At 38.1% G+C, this 21,484-nt stretch overlaps 1 protein-coding gene across 3 annotated transcripts in view; it reads right to left on the bottom strand.

Annotated features, from left to right (window-relative positions):
• LOC117291173 (calcium/calmodulin-dependent 3',5'-cyclic nucleotide phosphodiesterase 1A-like) overlaps nt 1–21,484 on the bottom strand; it is a 47,462-nt gene that overhangs the window by 12,003 nt on the left and 13,975 nt on the right. For 2 of the 3 annotated variants that reach the window (XM_033772747.1, XM_033772748.1), the window contains exons 3-8: nt 19,877–20,153; nt 18,132–18,197; nt 13,885–14,067; nt 12,955–13,021; nt 5,935–6,051; nt 1,806–1,946 (exon numbers count right to left, since the gene is read on the bottom strand). In XM_033772747.1, coding sequence (XP_033628638.1) covers nt 1,806–1,946; nt 5,935–6,051; nt 12,955–13,021; nt 13,885–14,067; nt 18,132–18,197; nt 19,877–20,153 — 851 coding nt within the window. The remainder of the gene's footprint in view (nt 1–1,805; nt 1,947–5,934; nt 6,052–12,954; nt 13,022–13,884; nt 14,068–18,131; nt 18,198–19,876; nt 20,154–21,484) is intronic. The other variant, XM_033772749.1, reaches the window with a different exon arrangement.

Raw genomic sequence — 21,484 nt, 5'->3', positions numbered from 1 at the left:
AAGGGTGTTTTTCTTTTATAGATATCTCGCAACTCCGATGACCAATTGAGCTGGCTGAAAGTTTCACAGGTTTGTTATTTTATGGATTTTGTGAGATACACCAAGTGTTAAGACTGGTCTTTGACAGTTACTAATAGTGTCCAGTGTCTTTAATGACCCAACGTTTTGACCATAGCAGGTTCTTTCTCACGAGACGTCTTTCTAACGAGAAAGATTCTGCAAGGGTTGAAACGTCAGGCCATTAACTATATTCATTGCGTTTATACCATGAATAGATCCTCTCGGTTGGTCATAAGCTTGAAACAGCTCATTCTATTTTCTCACTAAGTATTGTTTTAATGTATTTTTATCAATTTGAAAACATGATAGAATTGTCCTTTATCGCTCTTCAGTGGCTTTGAAAACGGTTTCACCCAAGTTAAAGACAACCCTGTTTAAAAACGCAACTCTCTTGAGTTGAAATCCAAATTGCTGTATACATGCACCTTTAAATCCAACATGAAACAAGTATGTGTGCTATAAATACAGAGGCAGGTAACGTGGACGTGGTTGCCATACACTGCCAATGGGTACCTCGCCAAACTCAATTAGTCACAAGCAATATCGATTGGCAGATAGTAATGTCATTCGACTAAACGTGGAAGCCTGTTTTTTTTTTCTTCATCGCAATGCTCGAGTCTGTGCAGATACTTTACCGACATGAACGGTTCCTGAGTTTTGTTCCCAACAATTATTGCGCAGAAATTATTAGAGTTAAATTCTTGTTGCTGTATTCAACTAACACACTACTTGCACATTGTATTAAAAAATGATCACCCAAAATGTTATTAATTTTTGGTTTTTACCCATATACACCGATGTGTGTAGCACTGTATACTCAGTACTTTCCCGAGTCCTGTGAAAAAAAAATCACAGGCATTTTACTCGGGTGGGATTCGAACCCTTGACCCCCGCAATTCTAGAGCAGTGTCATACCAACTAGACCACCGAGATCGCCCGGTAGCAAGAGGCAGTTCGAATCATATGTTTTAGCAGCGGGTACTGCAAACGATTTAATAGATGTTAAATTTGCATCGGGGATAAAGAATATTAATTTTTGGTTTTTACCCATATACACCGATGTGTGTAGCACTGTATACTCAGTGTGTAGCACTGTATACTCAAAACCAAAAATTAATATTCTTTATCCCCGATGCAAATTTAACATCTATTAAACCCAAAATGTTAGAAAGGAAATTAATTTCATTACGGGCCGAGAATAAAAGTCAGAACGTTTTTTTTGGAAGAATTAGCAAAATGACTTTTAGGGTCCATAGTTCACACAAGGACAAGTATTCGAATCATGGCAAGCAGCGACTCAAAAAAAACATCATTCAAGAAGCCACTAGCGGTGAAAATGAATAATGTTCCAATTAAATGTTGCACGTAGCATAATGGTCAGTGCAGCTTGTACATTTTTTCATCGACCATTTGATTAGCCCAGCTTTGTTGAAACATAATTCTCTCATAGCAACCAAATATGTTGTTTTGTGAACGCTTTCTTGTTATATGTTTGTCTTGTCTCCTTCTGTCTAGGCTGTCTTTCTACAAGCATTGGCTTAATCTGACTGCATAGTTCATCTTGGCTAACATCTAGATTAACATCTAGATATTTTCCCTCCATCCTCTGTGCTTATTATTTTGCTTATCTATGTAATATGTTGTACACTTTATATGTTGAGAAAAGGAGTATGAAATGCATGGTGATTTAACTTGACTTGTCTTGAATGGTAATCCTAGAGACTCTTATTTGTGTTTCTTCTCACCATTAGCCCCATCTTGACCAGCATATGGTGAAGAGTTTGCGTGACGTCAGCAGCGTGCAGCAGGTTGTGGTATGGGTTGCCATGCTTACTGTAGCCATTTTCCATGGCCTCAAGAAAACAGTTGAGGTTCTGAACAGGAATCTATAGTGACAACAAAGAAAGAGAAATGATTTATCGTCAATAAACTTGAACAAGTATTCACACTTGCTGCCCAATATCCGGACGCAAAAGTTCAACCGCGTACACTTTACAAGAACACAGGGAAACGCATATCGAAAGGGCGGGTTTCCGACTGCATAATGCAATGATGGTTTGACTGTTTGGAGGGAAAAAAATAAAATGTCAAGAGGCGTTTCTGAACAAGGTCACAATGGAGTCTCTAGAGGCTGAAATAAACGCCATGTTTTCTTTTAATTTTTATCGATCGAGATGCGTTTCCAACAGCGACGGCACTAGATCCACAGTGAAGCTATTATACACGTCACAATGAAAAGAAGTAGGGTAATGTTCGGACACCTTTAGCTCTGCGCTAGATACAGACTTAATAAAAAGCTATCCAAAATGTCAACCATTGGTTAGCAATGAACCGATCACATTCACTTACATGAATATGTGAACCTTTCGGCTCATGCTTTGTCACAATTTGTTTGTTTTAAAGTTCCCGCTTGAAAAACAGGCTTGTGTATTGTCTTTCCGACCGTTAAATCAACAAACATGAAAAGATAGCGCGTTCCAAAACATTCTTTACAAAATATTGAAATGGATTTCTTGTTTTACCAAACTCATATCATTGCTCTTCTTCTTATTTTCAAATCATCCTCTGGATAAAGCAAGAAAGAAAACCACAAACGGTGCGTATTTACTGGTCCTACCAATTCGTCACATTTGCCTTCTGGTTGTTGATTACACAAACGTGTTTTATAGTCTGTTCAATATATTTGCTTGTTTTTAATGTATTGTTTGCTTGCCGTTTTTCTTGTCCGATTGCTGCTAACTTGCCCCACCGCAAGAAGAGAGGACAAGTGTAGTACCCTGAAGTACTCACGTCACCGTGGATTTAATTACGGCGTAACGGTCACGACGCCCTCGTGCTTTGGAGCATCATATCCTAGCATAGTCTGGTTCTCTCATTGATTGAACGTGGACGTGCATAAATCACTGGTTTCTGTGGGTCTCTTTTACGTGATCCTTTTACGTCCCGTGCATGGGATGCTAAGACACATCGTCTCGATTACATAGCAACCCTCAGTCGTGGCTCCCTTTAAAGTGGATTGCCATCTTCTCTTACACCCACCATTATTTTATGGCGAACAACATTTTATCACTCTGAATTGTTCTGCTGAGTTTCAGAATGTCCGTATGTTCTTTTCAAATTGGATTTATGGATTGAATTTGTATTAGTTTATCTTCATTTATCATAGGAGAACATTGCTTTAAATATAACAATACAAGCCGAAATAGGACATGACTTTCAAAGCTTCGATTGACAACCTAGTACTGGTTTTGCTCAAAACGGCAAAATTAATAGCCTTTATCCCCGATGCAAATTTAACATCTCTTATAATTATTGCGGTACCCGCTGCCAAAACATAGGATTCGAACTGCCTCTAGCTACCGGGCAACCTCGGTAGTCTAGTTGGTAAGACACTGCTCTAGAATTGCAAGGGTCGTAGGTTCGAATCCCACCCGAGTAATATGCCTGTGATAGTTTTTCACAGGACTCGGGAAAGTACTGAGTATACAGTGCTAACACACATCGGTGTATGGGTACACAAAAATTAATTAAATTGAATCTGGTTGATTATTTTGGGAAATTTGCCTTGCATCAGAACATCGTACACCGATGCTACATTTAAGATATGTGGTACGTGTTTTATTCATTTCACCGAACTTGTGTCATCTGAAGTTTTCAATTCCAAAGAAAACTCACTATATGACTGAAATCCACTATTATTGTTTTTAATCAGATATCACGTTCCGTTGACCTTTAATGAAGCTGCCAGATCTGCTTTTCTGTTAAAGATCACCGCATGGTAAAAATTCGAATGGATCTTGAAGCATTCCGAAATAATTATATGTAGGCCTATATCTTCAGATCAATCCGTTGCAATTAGCGATCAACGGGTCTCTTTCCGGTTTCTATAAACAACCCTTCCAAATTGTCTTTTTTTTCTGGTTCCGAACTGAGTTTCGATTGGTTGATAATGCCTCTAATGCCTCTAATTTCGATATCGATGTGGAGATAATTAAACACTTGCGTTGAAATGAGGTTTCGCTTTTCTGAGAGTCCTTGGCTTATTATCGAAATTAGATGTCATTGAAATCAGTGTAACACGCGGTTTCGATGTTGCCCGCGATATATACGGCTCGGGCACTATTGGTATTTACTCAAAAACAATTGTCAGCATTAAAAGTTACTTGGTAACAAGCAATTGAGAGCTGTTGGTAATATCAAACATTGTGAGAAACGGCTCCTTCTGAAGTAACATTATAAAAAATTGAAGTCTGAAACCTTTTGTTATGCATCTGAAAGCACAATTGGGCAACAAAGGTGTTTTTTCTTTCATAATTCTATTGCAACTTCAATGACCAATATTAGTGTTATTTGTTGCATATGTTGTCCATGCCTTTAAATATATAACATTGCACATTTAAAGACACTGGACACTTGGTAATTGTCAAAGAATAGTCTTCTCAGTTGGTGTATCTCCATAGAAAAAACACCCACTCATGCTTTCAATGCTTGATTTCGAGATCTCAAATTCTAAATCTTAGGTCTCGAAATCAAATTCATGAAAAATTACTTCTTTCTCGAAAACTACATTACTTCAGAAGGAGCCGTTTCTCACAATGTTTTACACAATCAACCTCTCCCCATTACTTGTTACAAAAACAGGTTTTATTCCAATAGATATGTTGTTTAATTACCAATAGTGTCCACTGCCTTTGCCTCAAATCCAGATTTCTCTTTAGACCTTTTTTTCCGGTTAAACTGACAGCGGATATTAATAACTTTTATCTGATATCACGTTTCTATGGGCTTTAATGAAGCTGCCATATCTAGGGGTTTGTTCTAGATCTGTTCTTGGGTGAAGACTTATACACGCAGAAAATGAATCACTTGGGAATCATTTCAAAAGAAAATAGCAACTTTCGTTAGAGTTGGCTCGTAATGGCCCCGTTAATGTCTGTAATTTGCAGTTTATCAATTATAACATAAAGGGTTATGGTCGACATGACATGCAGCTATACGAAATTGTGTACTTCGTAAATGAATAAAATATCATAATGACAGTCGGCATATCTTAAATAATTAACAGTCCGGCTATGCCGAGCAAGATGTTCCAAGAAGCAGGCAAAGGATCTCATGAAATATCTCCTCAAGATATGCATGGGTAATCAGTACAGCGTGCACTCATTAGGCCGATTGGACACCATCATCATCAGCAGCAGGCTGCACACGATTAAGCCATGGGGACAGACCTGCATTTCCTCGGCGCGCAAAATGAGGAAGACAACCCCCCTTCCTCGGTGCCCAGAGGGAGTTGACGATGCCTATTTTTAAGTTGTGATTTGTTCTACTCTACACCAAGGGGTAGTTGCCCTTCCTTAAGATGTCCCTCAAGACTTGCTCCAAGAATTGCGGTACTTTACATGTGCTAAGGAGCTTATCAGCAAATTCTAATTTGGAAAATTGAAAGAGTGACTCGAGAAGACTGGTAACTGCACTTAGACATCGTGGGTTCCGCTCGGTACGTCTATGAACACTCGTGTTTATTGGGCAATCAAAATGTAGTGTTAAGGGAGGGCTGCGCGGCGGATGCTAGACTTGCACCACACTTGAGAAACATCACGATATTATGGCCCCTTTCGAAATCACGGCTTCGGCTTTTGATTCGGCTTCAGGCTCCGTCCTCTCGTCTGAAGCCCTGAGCGCGTACGCAAAACACGCACAGTTATTTGTAAAAACAACCGCGGGGCCAAGCTAAACTGAGCCGAAGCTGGATTCGAAGCCGAAAGGGCCTATTAATAGTTGACCCGTATAATATGTTTAATCGAAAACGTACACAGCTTTAAAATAAGTCGTCAAACTTCAACTGTTTTTAATTAACACGATCGAGATACTCACTTTAAACTTTGCAATGAGGTCGTATCTCGTGAATAATTCATAAGCTGTGCATTTCAGCGCATGCCCATCACTCACTTCGTTCAGGGTGAAAATGTCAAATGACCACTCATCAAGATTCTGTGGAAAAAAAGGAAAACAAGAAGAGATTTTACATCAGTTTTGAAAAAAAGGCAATGCAGTTACATGTAGTTACCAGTGAGTGTTAATTTAAGACACAGTCCTATATACATTTATCACGCTGTCACCATCTTGGTCATGTTCCCTGTTTCCACAGTAATGAACGTTAAAACTCATGGCGCAAACATGGCACCAGCCTATTATTTCGTCCAGCCTCAGTTTGGTTACAATGAGTTGGAATGGAGTAAAATCAAGATGTTCACACCGTGATAAAAGTCTGTTATGCACACCTTTTCTCATTCAAAATCAACTGCATGGTATACACAGTACAAAGATAGAAGTATAAAGCACTTGATAATGGCATCCTTACTCTTTATTATGTAATATTTACACATAACCCGATAAATATGTAAAACTTTCATGATCAACACAAAACTTGACAACAGATTTGTAAAAGTATATAACATTACATAAACGTTATGTAGCGTGAAACTTTACCATGGAGTTTGGTATTTGAGTTTGGTAAGTTTTTACACAAATCGTTTGTATATTTTACACATTTGTTTTACCATGCACTTTGTGTGTGCACCCATGTAGCTCAAACATTCCATTACATGTACGCGTCATTGCATATTATTAGCAGCAGTGAATGTTAGGTTTTAATCGAAACTTTGAGGAAGAGGCTTTTTACAAGCCCCGTTCGTAAGTAAAAACGCGCCCCATTAAAGTGTGCTTATTTTGTTTTCTTCAAACGAAAAGCAATTTACGTGGAAACCAAGCTTCCCCCTGTTATTGTAAAAGGTCTGGATCGTTTAAACAAATGGAACAGCTTTGTAGTTGTTTTAAACAAAAACACACTCGAAAAGGCGTTTAAAAGCACCTTTCTAGTTTGTTTTTTGTTTTGTGAAGAAGATCGAAGACGTATGGACTATCTGCTAATGTCACTGGATTCAGGCCGAGACAAAGCCAAATTTCACAAAAACTTGCTAAGCGAAGACAAGTATTGCTTAACAGAAGCAGATTACCAGCAACAATTACATTTACATTGTTGCGACTGCTGCCTCAGTCACTTGTTGCTTAGCAAACATATTTGTCAAGTAGTATTTTCTGCCACACAGCTTTATGAAATTGGGCCCAAATCATGATCTCGTTCACTTAAAGACACTATTGGTAATTACTCAAAATAATTATTAGCATAAAACCTTACTTGGTAACGAGTAATGGGGAGCTGTTGATAGTATAAAATAAAGTGAGAAACGGCTTACTCTGAAGAAACGTAGTTTTTGAGAAAGAAGTAAGTTTCCACGAATTTAATATCGAGACCTCAATTAGATTTTGAGGTCTCGAAATCAAGCATCTGAAAGCACACATGTGACGATGTTTTTTTTCTTTCTTTTATTATTATCTTGCAACTTCGACGACCAATTGAGCTCAAATTTTCACAGGTTTGATATTTTATGCATATGTTGAGATACACCAAGTGAGAAGACTGGTCTTTGACAATTACCAATAGTGTCCAGTGCCTTTAATCAGCTCGTTATTTACGAGCGATTTGTAGGACCTACAATGGTGAAAATTTTGTCTCAATTAACCCAAGGTCACTATCAGCCTGATAAAATCAAAGTTCAAGTTTTTGGTTCTACGATGAAAAGAGAAAAATTTCCAGAGCCATTTGAGATACCACAGAGTTCATTATCTATAAATACCTGGAGATGTCAAAACGGTAAATGAAAGCAATCGAGTAACCTTCATAAAAAACGATTGGGAGTTGTCAATGTAATTAGCTGGAAGTGAACGTCGAGAAAGCTGGCATGGGTTTAAAGCACGAAGCGACGGATCTACCAAACGTACGATCATTATTATAAACACGGATGCCTCTTCTCCTAACGTACTGATGTTACACTTGGTTAATTACAAACAATTTTTTTTATATGGACTGTACAATCCTTTTTCGTATCAATACATCCAAAAGATTGTATGGGGGTACAAATGAGCACCGCCGCCGGCAAATCACTCATAATGACCCTCTTAAGAATCGGTACATGGACAACTGACGTCAATGAAGGTTTATGGTTACCATGGCAACCGACCAGGGGTGAAATGATGGTGGAATTGTTCCCGAGTAAATCGGTCCAATTTGGACGGGATATAAAAAAAAACATTAATGACATTCGTGGCTACTGTTGGCTGCTAAAGGGAGTCATTATGACGCAGTCGTTCGGAGACTGCATGCCAAAACATCTGGTCTGTTTTGTCATACTATTTAGTACTTATCGGACGGCTATTTGTAAATTTGTAGTCTACCTTGCATAATTTGTCAGTTGAAAACAAAATATTACAATACGCATTCGTAGGCAGGGCATTTAACGAACGCATTGTGCTATTAATACTGCCGTAGAAAAAAAACCTTAAGGTGAACAAGCCGACAATCATCCTGCACAACATGTTACCAGAAAATTATAATTTCCAAGGGAAGTGCCTCAAACGCATTTTGATTCATTGAAATGATGGCATATTTTATATAGTATTTTTCAAAATCAAGATACTGATTATTCGCATTGAAATATCGCGTTAACTTTTATGGTAACGTTCGAAAGGGTGGTTTAATTCTGATGCTTTCGCTCTCAGATTATTACTATTATTATTGATTTTTTTTTTTTTTTGGTACATGTGTTAATTATGCATGCACATTATGGGACTCTACTGCTTTACCCTAGAGTAAAGAAAATATTCAAGATGAGATCGGTGGACATGACATTGTAAACCACTACACTAAGTATTACGTCTGAGAGACTGCGTCTATAGACTACGTCTAGCCTTATCGAGGGACGCTTATACAAAGGGTGTCCACGGCGAGCCACCCCTCGGACACTCTCTTCGATTCTTCGCGCATGATGAACCGCATTTTTTTCCAGTCACATTTGGAAGCGATTCTAAGATCTGTGTACACATTTTTTTGAGCTGGAACCCTCCTCTCCTTGGCGCCCACTTAGCTTTGTTTAATGAGGGCCGATGTTTGTGTGGTTAGTTCAACTCAGGGCTCATGTTGTGAGTAATGAGCTATGAAAGCTGGTACACGATCTTCAAATATTATATCTTTATGACTTATCCGCTGATGATTGTCACAACACGTTGTGTCCATTGACAATGCTATCGATGTGGGTGTTTTGGTTTTGCCTTTTACTTGAAAGAGTTCACTTTAACGATAGCTTTGACCTGTGAAAATCTCCTCGGGTTTAGGTAGTCTCCTTCCAGCCTTAAAACGAGTTAACACCAAATGATAATTAGGTTTTGTTGTTAAAGGATTGTGTGCACTTTCACAACGCGTGTTAGCTTCGATTAGGAAAATCGAAGTATAGATCGACGGCAGGGCAACCAAAAGAAAAGGCCAACAACTAAAGGTCAATGTTGCTCATTGGCCAATCCGAGCACAGCATGTTGCTCACTGGCCACGCCAAGGCACATCATGTACTTAGATGTGCGATTCCATTGCTTCGTTTCACCGCCAAAATGGCGGCATAATACATTCAACGCATAAGTTCCATTGAGAAAGTTGGAACATTCCCCCCCCCCCCCAAAAAAAACAAACTTGTTTTCGGCTGAATAAGTAAAGGTATCGATCATGTATCATGCTGGTATAACACGAAATGTTTTATGGATGGATGGATGCGTGATTGTGTACACGTCATCAATAGTAATGAACTCGGGTGTATTACAAAATGACGTGACGTCATATTGACTCTGATTACATTTAGTTAGCCATGATTTATTTATAATTTAGTTTTATTATTTGGCTGGATTTTTATTCAGATATAGTGACATGGGTTGCTTTCGGAATAGCGAGTACTGGCGCGGCTTACATTTTAGATCCAACTTGTATTGAGTCATGGGCTACATTGAGAACCGGGTACCAAGTAGGATTTGAAACCTTGCATGGTGGGAGTAATTTTAGGTGAGGTTTGCTGTTCTGGATCTGGATTCTGCAAGCAATCTCCCAATTTGGGATGTATAGGTTGCAGGTGTGTGCGCGCTCTACTTTTGTAATTTTGTTCAACATGTTTAAGTTGTGTAGACCATGTGTAACTCTCTTGTGAGTAATATTGATTCTGAAAATAACCAGTGAAGTTGACAACTTAAAGGAACACGTTGCCTTGGATCGGACGAGTTGGTCTATAAAAAGCGTTTGAAACCGTTTGTTATAAAATGTATAAGGTTAGAAAGATGTTTTAAAAGTATAATATAATGATCCACCCAAGTATCACTCAAAATTGCACGGTTTTCTTTTTACGTCCCCGACCGTATTATTGGACGAGGTAAAAAGAAAACCACGCAATTTCGAGGCATATTTGTGTAGATCATTGTATTCTATTTTTACATAATCTTTCTAACCACATGCATTTTATAACAAACGGTCACAAAACGCTTTTCAAAGACCAACTCGACCGATCCAAGGCAACGTGTTCCTTTAAAGTTTCGATTAGTTTCGATCTACTGTAATTTCCCAGGTTAACAAAATGGGTAATTATATGATAAGAACGGTAGTATTTTTATTGTATAGTTTTTAACCTCAAATAATATAAGTATTCCTATATTTCATATTGATTTCTTTTTTTCTTTTTTTGCTTATTTAATTTATTCCGTTTTGGTCAGAACGAAAGTCTCACAACAATCATGGTAGCTGATTAGCCGGTATTTTTATACACACAATCATAAATTATGATTAATATGCCCTTGACATACGAAGCAAACTTGTTTAATTACTAACAGCTCACGGCACGATGGCGCTAATGCACACAAAAATGTCAAAATAACTTGTTGTCCCTATCACTTAGAAACTATACGTCCGTGTTCAATTAACTTTAGCTCGTCATTATCCGTGCTAATTATAGAACGCATTTGCACTGAGATAGTAGAGTTCGCTTAAAATGGCATCCAATTAATATAATGGCTTCTCCACGCTACGTACGTCAGTTTGCAATGCAGGAGAATTTTCTTGAAGAAGCCGAGATTGGGTGACAAGAAAAATCCTTGGATTGACCCATGAGAATTGAACCCCGCGGAGTTCTAAAGGGCTACAGAGAGCTCACTCGCAAATATTGCTATATTATTATTAAAGGCAGTGGACACTATTGGTAAGTACTCAAAATAACTAACCATAAAACCTTTCTTGGTGACGAGTAATGGGGAGAGGTTGATAATATAAAACATTGTTAGAAACAGCTCCCTCTGAAGTGACATCGTTTTTGAGAAAAAACATAATTTTCCACGAATTTGATTTCGAGACATCAGATTTAGAATTTGAGGTCTCGAAATCAAGCATCAAACGCACACAACTTCGTATGACAAGGTTTTTTCTTTCATTATTATCTCGCAACTTCGTCGATCGATTGAGCTCACAGGTTTGTTATTTTATACATAGGGTGAGATACACCAAATTAGAACACTGGTCTTTGACATTTACCAATAGTGTCCAGTGTCTTTAACTTATTTAAGACAGATTAACTTACATAGGACGGGTTATGTAATGTTCGAAACACACCAACTGCGGTATTTTTAATAGATGGAAATTTGCATCGGGGATAAAGAATATTAATTTTGGTTTTATCCGTATACTCCAATGTGTGTTAGCACTGTATACTCTGTGAACAAATATAAAAAAACTCGGGTGGGGTTCGAACCCACGACCCTTGCATCTTAAGCAGTGTCTTACCAAATAAATAGCAGTAATATGTTAGGAAAAAGATGCCAATATACCGGTGTACTTCTTCAATGCTTGTATGTTATGTCTTTTCCTTCTAATTGTGTAACTTGTGGTTGACCTGTCTTGTTTGATTTTTTTGTTTTCTCTCACCATCTTGCTTCTGGTGACCCTGTTTACTTTGGTTAATTTCAATGCCTGTTCTTCGTAAAGCGTAATGACCAGTCAACGTTGTGCTGATGGAAATTTGCCACAAGAGACCTCTAAAGAACGTGTTTAGAGCTACAACAACCATGCGATGAGTTGAACTTTACCCGTCTCTAACTTATTTCCCTCCACATACCACACATAACGCGTCATAACCTCGATCCCACCGGAATGCAACACTCGTCACAATTATTTATACAGCACTCATGGAAAAGTCGTACTCTTCGGGGACGTTTTGTTTCATTTGGTAAAAGTATCAGGAAACATAACATTCTCAGCGTACAGATTGGCAGGTTTAGAAAGAGGCATGCTGTATATGTCAGCCTACACAACACGATCAATGAGTTATGGCCTCTTTTGAGATACCAAAGAAATGTCCACTTAAATCCCAAACGGCCGCCCGTCCCTTCGAATTTATTATACCTCCTGGTATCGCCACAATTAGATATTCCTTGATTAAAGGAGATGTACCGTTGGTAACGACAGGGCAACTTTTCATGATTAAGCCGACTAGTATAGTTGACAGCAATACCTTCAGCTATATCTCTGGATATATTGCAATCTATTTTCTGGGATTGATTTGGGTCACCTTACTGTGCAAAATACGGTTTATTAAAAACCGTTGAGCGCATCTTTTTGAACAGAGCGACATCACACGTGGTTCTAACGGAAATACGGGCCCGGCTTTTTATCAATTAACTAACACAGTCCTTTCATGGTCGATAACTAATAAAAGTTGTAAATGCAGCAGAACACTGACATTTCTTCTTGTTTTTATCAAATTCCCGCATTTGCATTGTGAAAGTTTTTTCTTCTTCAAGAAAGTATGAAGAAAAATGCGAGTTTGAATTGAATTTCCATCACAGGACCCTAATTTAAGACACACTGCCATCATATAAAACAGCCGTTTTGCTAGTATTTGTATCCTGTATAATGATCTTGAAATAAATACACATAAATAAATCTTACCAAACCGTCTGAAATGATGGTTTATTTACCTTGAATATCTCCATGACCTTTGCTGGGAAAGTTGTTGCTAATAATCCAGACGTCCTTCTGAACATTCTGTATAATTATAGGAAAGGACAAATGTTGATAGCCGCAAGGCGTTTAAAAGTAGTTGTTTATTTGCCAAATTAAAATCTTCTTCATTTCAATTGAACCCTACACAATTTAAGGTATTTGCACTGCCAGACACACCGGGGCGAACCCATTCTCTGTTTGCTGTGTTTGCTGTCTATCCAGTTTCATAGAGCTGCTTAAAAATTGTTTAAGCACGAAAATAGCTTGCTTATTTTTTACATGTTACTGGCAAAAATTGCATGCCATATACATTTCTTGTGACTGTTAGCTGTTGTTTACTAAGCATAATTGAATGGAGTCTTGGCCGGTAATCTAATTTTACTTAGCAATGATTTTTCTGCTTAACAAAATTGTGTGCTTAAGCAGCTCTATGAAACTAGTATGTTACGTGCGTTGATGTATCTCTAACTCGAAAATTTTACACACAAACATAAACGATAGAACATTTTGTTTTAAATTAGTGAAATTCACACAATTTCAATCCTCTAACTTTCAATAAACATATTGCATTACCCATTATTAAGTTATTAACTGATTGTGTTGCTGGTAAATAAACGCCCACCCCATGTTCAGTCGTTAACATCTTAGCACAGTTGCTGTGCGATGTATTTTTTATTTGATTGTAAGTTTATGCAGTATAAAGTATAAGATCAAGCATAAATGTTGGTCAGGGTACATTAATACTTTGTAGCAAACAATTATTTGTTTCTGTTTTTTTCCGACTATGCGGCTTTTATCATTCGTGTTATCATCTGTCTCCTTCTAATGTCATCATTTTGTTGAATGATTTAACTTGAATGATTTAACTTGAATGACTTAATGATGTTTGTATATCTTGGCTATACCTGTCAATGAATAGACCTGTCCGCAAGGCCTGCACAATGCTCCTGAACTTTGGTTTCTCGTCGCCCAGACGAGATCTCGTGGACTGTCTGCTGAATGTTGACGTCAGCCAATGCCGTACCTGCTCCGGTACATCTTCAGTCGCCACCTCAGACAGGTCATCCTCCTCGCCCTGGTAATTAAATCTGCCAAAATGGAAGCAACTTAAAGTCAAAACCAGATACAAGTACTACCCTGATTGAGCACTGCAGCACAAGCCTCCAACAATTTGCAATTGTGAGACAAACATATTCAGATACAGCACTCGTAAAAGCAGTTTTTAGAATTTCAACACATATCTAACCAATAGTCAGTGCCCACTTTTTTTCACATGTATAACCAAAAACATTAGTCAGTTGATATGACACTGCTTCAGAATTACAACGGTTATGGGCTCGAATCACACCCGAGTGCTACGCATGTGATTTTTTTCACAGAAATCGAGGGAAGTACTAAATATACAGTATTATAACACCCCTTGCAAGTATTCTGCCTGCTCATTGGTTTAGAGCGCGTCACATGACATGTCTTAGTTTTGCTAGACGACGGCCGTGTGATAGTGCGTCGGTTTGCCATGCGCTAGTCCGAAGACTAGCACACGGCGTGCAGTACCCAGACGTCCGTTGCGTGTACGAGGATGATAAATTAATAGTCTGTAACCAATTCGGATTGCACGACACTACATGCAGCACAGTAAGTAAAAGTGTTTGCAATCTGTATTCGCGTCGTCCGTGGATTGTAGCATTCAGGTCTGTAATTTAATAATAATAGTACAGTATTTAGAAATGTTTGGGGTGTTATAAAACAAATATTGACTGCTTTTACTCGTGCAATGGTTAAAAACTATGACTCCCTCGGTGATCCCCGTAGCGTTCTATTTTCCCTCGGCTTCGCCTCGGGAAAATAGAACGCTCCGGGGATCACCTCGGGAGTCATAGTTTTAACCATAGCACTCGAAGCAGTCAATATTTGTATACTAACACACATCGGTGTAGGAATGCATGGGTAAAAATTAATTTCTTATCCGCGATGCAAATTTAACATTCTTTAAACCCAAAACTTATTATTATATATTATTTTGTGTGTTTGAATGCTACACACACATTTGAATAGGTCTTTTTTAAAGTGGGTACAACATTGTGTTGAAACTCTAAGCACTGTTTTTAGAGTATAAAAGTACAGCCCTGGTTGAGCAATGCAGCACAAGCCTCCAACAATTTGCAACTTTTGAGACAAAATATTCAGGGTGCGTCTAGAAACAGTTTCTACTGGAAAAGGAGAAATGATATTAATGTTGAAGATGGATATTTTTACCATTAGTAAACCAAATACAATACACACAAGTCAACAACTATTTTGTTTGTCTCATTACGAAAAACAAATATTGGGATGATTGTTAAAGCTGCACTCGGGTGTTATGCTGAGTTCAATCTTAAACTGGTTCTGTTTTTAAGAAATGAAACTACTTTGTCACAATCTTAGGATTGCTCATGGCATTTATGGGCCACCGTAGTGATTCTTTCAAGGTGAATAGTAGTGTCTTTAATAGCCACAAATGTTTAAGTCACTTCATGAATTTCAGTACAAAACAACAGAATCGTCAGGTTGTACACTCTAGTGGGATAAAACTCATCGATGAAAGAACCAATGGGTTAGTTTGATGAATTTGAAAATGGCCAAATGAAAAAAGGAGGTCAATGGTTAATCAGCGGTCTGAATGGATTAAAAGGAGGCAAATGATTGGGCCAAGTCTATGAACACATTAATTATCAACGACACACGATCACGACGTATGGGGCGTTTGGGACACAGGGTTGGGGGAATGATGACGTTTACGGTAGCAATGTCTGGGAAGGGGAATTAGCATGAATGTCACGAGGGGGGAATTGGAGCTCGATGGCTTCTATGACAAAAAGGGAGGACAACTTCTTCACCAAACCACACAATCAAAACGTGACCAGGAAACGTTAACACGTAACCACCTAGTAATCCACTATGTTGCTGTTACATGGGTGATAGCATGCTTCACATGATGCATCTATTCCAATGGTAATATTATTTCCCTATATTGCCGAAAGGGTAATTTGAGTCACAATGTGTTCAAACAGTGAGGGTCTAAAATGCCCAACGTGTAAATACTATGTGACTCACATTAATTGTGAGCTACATGTATATCAAAATGCGGGAGAATCGAAATGTGTACACAGATTAGACATGCTTATCGTAATACGTTTTTCATACGTGTACATGTAAATGTTAATGCCCATACCATTGTGCTATAATCATAGACATGGTGCTTTGCTAGTGTGAGTTAAAAATGCAAAAAGCCCAGAGAAGTTGTTGAAAAAGTAAAAAATATTAATAGAAAAAGACCTTTTCGATCAAAAATGCTCTGCATGCACATCACCCTGTAAGAGATTTAGAGAAAGAATTTGAAATTATGTGAGTGTGTGGTATAGGTTTGAGGGACAGTCACGTTAGAAAGCAAAGAGGGCATCACACACTGTCAAAAAGGTTAGACTGAGGCAAACACGGGCACTATACGGACAGGAAAAAGCTGGCTTTAGGTTCACCAAAAAAAACATCAACTTACGAACAATGCAAGGTAACACGGACAATTCTGTTTTAGATGTGCCCCTCTCTTTATTCCGTTACTACCGATCATTGTAAAGTTATTTTTTTAAGCTGGGTCGTAACCTTGATAATCAAAAAAGGTCACAATTATGAACGCGCCTGACATAAATTAATTTTAATAATTATTCATTATTCATGCTATAAGTTTTTTTGTTTTTTTGTAGTTCCCTATCCCACCCACCATCAACGATCCGCAGGAATATACACGTGTGTTGTACAAGAGAACGTTATATATATATTTTGTTTCGTTGTTTGTGCGTTTGTTTGAGCATGTTGTTTGCTTGGCTTATTTTTTCTTTCATTCTTTCTTGCAATGTCTTTGTAGTAACAGTTTTATTTTTTCCTGTCCTGTTTGTTCATTCTGAATAGGATTAATTCACCGGGATTGAGTCTGCGGCAAAAAAATGTAAGTCAACGAATCGAAGTTTAGACTAATTGCACCGGATTAGGATGGAACTAAAGTTAACTTCAAGGAAGTCAGGAGTTCTAAACAAAGTTCACATGGCACTTCTGTGTGGTTCTTAGTAATGAGAAATGAAATCATTTGGAAAAGAGTATTATGGTCATTATCTGGGATAATGTGATTAGAGAACATTAATCCTAACACCTAAATATAGCTAATGTGCTCAAGATATAAGTATTGAAAGCGTGCCTCCGGTCTAACTAGAGAAATTGTATACCACATGAGAAGTTCATTGCAGAATAATAAAAAAGGTAGAAAACACTCTCAGAGAAAAGGGTGGCATGATGCAATGTGTTAAGAGATAAAGAGAAATCCGACCAAACATGATTCACACTTGGGGTTAGTTAGTTAAGTAAATTCAGTGGTCGTATCAAAGAAGATGGAGTATGAATCGGCAAGGGAAGAGGTGTTAAAATGTGATGGGTAAAAATCCCTCAATCAACGGCGTTGAAAGCTTTACGGTTCTCCCTTAGTGAGTTGCCCAAAGGCAACGGGGTTCGCTTCTGCCACGGATAACCAAGAGTCTTGCAATGTTGCTTCTCAGAAGGCTCTGTATTTAGCGGTTGCTTTTAAAATGTCTTAAGTTTGTTTCATCGAGGTCGTGAGGGAGATGGATTGACTTTTACGATAACATAATTCAACATAATATGTTCGTATGGTTACTTATTTCTACTTTGTGTAAGACATAGACGTTTCAAGTATTTTTCAAAATCTATATAATTAACAACATTTCTATTATTTTTTTTTTCCTTTTTTTCCATATTCTTCTTTTGAAATTCTACGTCAGAACTAAATGTTTCAAGTATTTTGCAAAATCTGTTGGTTATCCGCGGCCTAAAATGATACACGATAAACTCATAAAAGCTGGGAGTCCTCAGGGGGCGTGGTTATCATGTAGAGTTGGGGAGGGGGCTGGATCAACAACACACTCCGCGGGAGAGTTGAGGAGGACGGCCAAAATGATTGGCTTTTTAAAGAAAGTAAAAAATGAAGGAAGAGTAAAGGAGGAAGGTGATGAAGAATGCGATGATGATTCTTAGCAACATTACTACTCCACCTGAGCCATGACTACCGGCTGATCGACCCCACAATGGGTTTACACTCTCTGCTCACCTATATACATACGCTGGGGACGTCTTCTTTGGCTGACATGGTTGATTAGCCTTATGGCTTGGCGTTCTTCATGGAATGGGGAGTGAGAAAAAGAGGCTGGTATATCAACCAACTGGATGTATTCATCAAATACATTTACTGAATCAACAAGCTTTGACATTTTGGAAAGATGTCGTGTACAAACAATGTTGATTGATGACAAAACCACCAGATATCATAAACTTACCGTTTTTAAACCTTACAGAGAGAGAGAGAGAGTCGGATGTACTTCATAAAACAGTGTAAAATAGAAGGCAATGTGTTACTTCGATCGTAGCAAGCCAGTATTAAGATCTTGAAATGGATGGATCTTACCAGGTCATCATTGCTCCGTTTTCCTTAGAGACACTGGACACTATTGGTAATTGTTAAGACCAGTGTATCTCAACATTATACATACAATAACAAACCTGTGAAAACTTGAGCTCGATTGGTCGTCGGAGTTGCGAGATAACTATACAAAATAAAAAAAACCTTGTCACACAAAGTTGTGTGCTTTCAGATTTTGATTTCGAGACCTCAAGTTCTAAATCTGAGGTCTCGAATCAAATTCATGTAAAATTACTTCTTTCTCGAAAACTACGTTATTTCAGAGAAATAACATTGTGAGAAACGGCTCTCCCTGAAGTAATATAGTTTTTGAGAAAGATTTAATTTCCCACTCATAATAAAATACCTCAGGCCTGAGGCCTTTTATTATGCATCTGAAATCACACAAAGTAATGCAACAAGTTTTGTTCGTTACTCTCTTGCAAATTTGATGACCAATTGAGCTCAAATGTTCACAGGTTTGTTATTTTATGCACATGTTGAGATACACCAAGTGAGAATACTGGTCTTCGACAATTACCAATCGGGTCCAGTGCCTTTAAGTGTGCCGACCATAAACCTGTCTATCTTATGGATGTTAACACATGGTTTCACTGTCAGAACCACACCCACGCCATTCAGCATAATCGAGTTAAACTTCAAGTTGAAGGGTTTATGTGATCAGATACAAATGGTTAGACCATAAGCTTTCCTCGTATGCCAATACTCGGCGTGAACGCACGGGGTGCAAAAGCATTTAATTTGGGGGTAAAAGTACAAACATTTGAAAGGAAAATGACAACATTTGATTGTCAGCAACCAAAATGTTGAAACTATACATGACTATTTCACGAAATGTTTGCATACACCCAATAAGTTTACTTCAAAATGGCTTCCACTAGTTAAAAAGCACAATGTTTTTACCCAAGTCAAATATTTGTAGAATAAGGAAGTTTCCCTTTTCTGATTGATTTAGGACGAACTTTTTCATCGAAAAGTTGTGTATAATTCTCAAGGAAATCCGACACACATTTTCGAACCCCCCCCAAAAATAAGTTCAATAAACATTAATCTTGCATTTATACCCTTACATCGATGTGTGTCAGCACAGCACTGTATACTCAGTGTTTTCCCGAATTCTGTGAAGACAAAATCACAGGCATATTTACTCAGGTGGGATTCGAACCCATGACGTTTGTTTTTTTCACTGAACTCGGGAAAGTACTGAGTATACAGTGCCAAGACACATCGGTGTAAGGGTGAAATCAAAATTAATATTCTTTATCCCCTTTATGCAATTTTCCATCTATCAAAAAGAATAGGTTCAATCAAGTTGAACCAAAAATAGATATCTATTCAATATTTGATCTAAATAAAGAATTCTCGAAGACGTTTACCTGTTCTGGTCATCTTTCAAGTTCTCGAGCACACCAGCAGCGTACTGTAGGTTACTCTTCAGATCAGTTGTGGAAATCTCCTCCCTTTCGAGTCTTAGTACGAGGCTGCGCAGGCGCAACATGGCCTCTGCCACAGCCTCAGCCGAGCTGATGGCCGGAAGTTCATCCATCTTGGACAGGTCGAGACTTGAGAGGGACTCTTCGTCGAGCTCTTTGGAATCCTGCCTCTTGAGTTTTCTCTTCCCTTCGGCACGCTTGTAGATTTTATAATCTTGCCCTGGATGATCATGAGAAGGGGGTTGGGTTAATCAAGGTATAGTATACAGTCTGGGTTGGGTTTCACAGAGAGTTAAGACATTAAATAACTACTGAAGAGTACAAGGACTATTCTATATTAGGAATATCTTTGGATCGACCAGTGGCTTGGTTTCCAGTGAGCAGGATAATCAGGATGTATTGCTTTAAAGTAATAATATCATTTCCTGGGAGCCAGTGTCTGTAAGAAGTACATATAGGTCGTTGTCATTTTAGTGGAAATAATTATATTGTTTTCTTCTGACACTTATAAACGTCGTAGGATAAGAACATTTTGATGCCCTCAGTTAAGATTATACGAACCACGGAATGACATCAAACTAACCTGAGACAGCCGTAGAGGTCGCGAGACCCTCCTCTTAAATGATGTTTTCTTTATAAATTCGCACTTTGTTTTTTGCCTTCTTTCCTGTGTGTGTGTTTTGATTTTTTAATGCGTCTGTTCGATCACTATCCAAATTGTCGTATTGGTTCTAAACAATTATTATTAATAAGAGAAAATAGGATAATAGTAAAAATGTGTTTTAAAATGTTAATTTTGTACCAGGAATAAAAAACATTAAGTTTGGTTTTACCCTTACACATTGTGTGTTAGCAACTGCTAACAAACACCTGCTAGAAAACACACATCAGTGTAAGGGTATAATCAAAGTTAATATAACATGAGAAGAACACTGTGGGAGCCCAACGACTGTTTTAAATTAGTTCTATACATGAAATGTTCGTCGGGAGAGGAAGGAATTTTCGCCCATTTTTTTTCTTTTTCATTTTCCCCATGCAATTTCACCATGTCAATCCGGCCTCCAGAGTCGTGAATGTTTGTTTATCGTTTACCCCTATATACGCTCGAATACCGACCGAAGGTAATTTCTCACCCAACGACTTTTCTTATTAGAATATTTCATCTTAGTTTAAAGAGGCTGTACAGACCTAGTGTCGTGCTGTCTCTGTGTGAGTCACAGCATCTGAGTTGTTAAAGGGACACGTTGTCTTGGATCGGGCGAAAAGCACCGTTTTTTATGAAATGCATATATGGTTAGAAAGATGTAATAGACGTTTAGCACCATGATCCACACATAATTTGCCTCGTAATTGCACAATTATTTTTTTATACGTCGTGTACTAACGCGCGCGCCAATTTGTGGAGTCAAATTTTTGACTCCACAAAATGGCCGAACGTGTTAGTTCGCATAAGTAAAAGAAAAACCACGCAATTTCGAGGCATTTTGTGTGGATCATTATACATATATTCTACTTTTAAAACATCTTTTAACCATATGCATTTTAAAGCAA

The sequence above is a fragment of the Asterias rubens genome, chromosome 6 (assembly GCF_902459465.1).
Source record: "Asterias rubens chromosome 6, eAstRub1.3, whole genome shotgun sequence".
Lineage (NCBI taxonomy): Eukaryota > Metazoa > Echinodermata > Asteroidea > Forcipulatida > Asteriidae > Asterias > Asterias rubens.
This window is presented reverse-complemented; position numbering and strand designations above follow the sequence as displayed.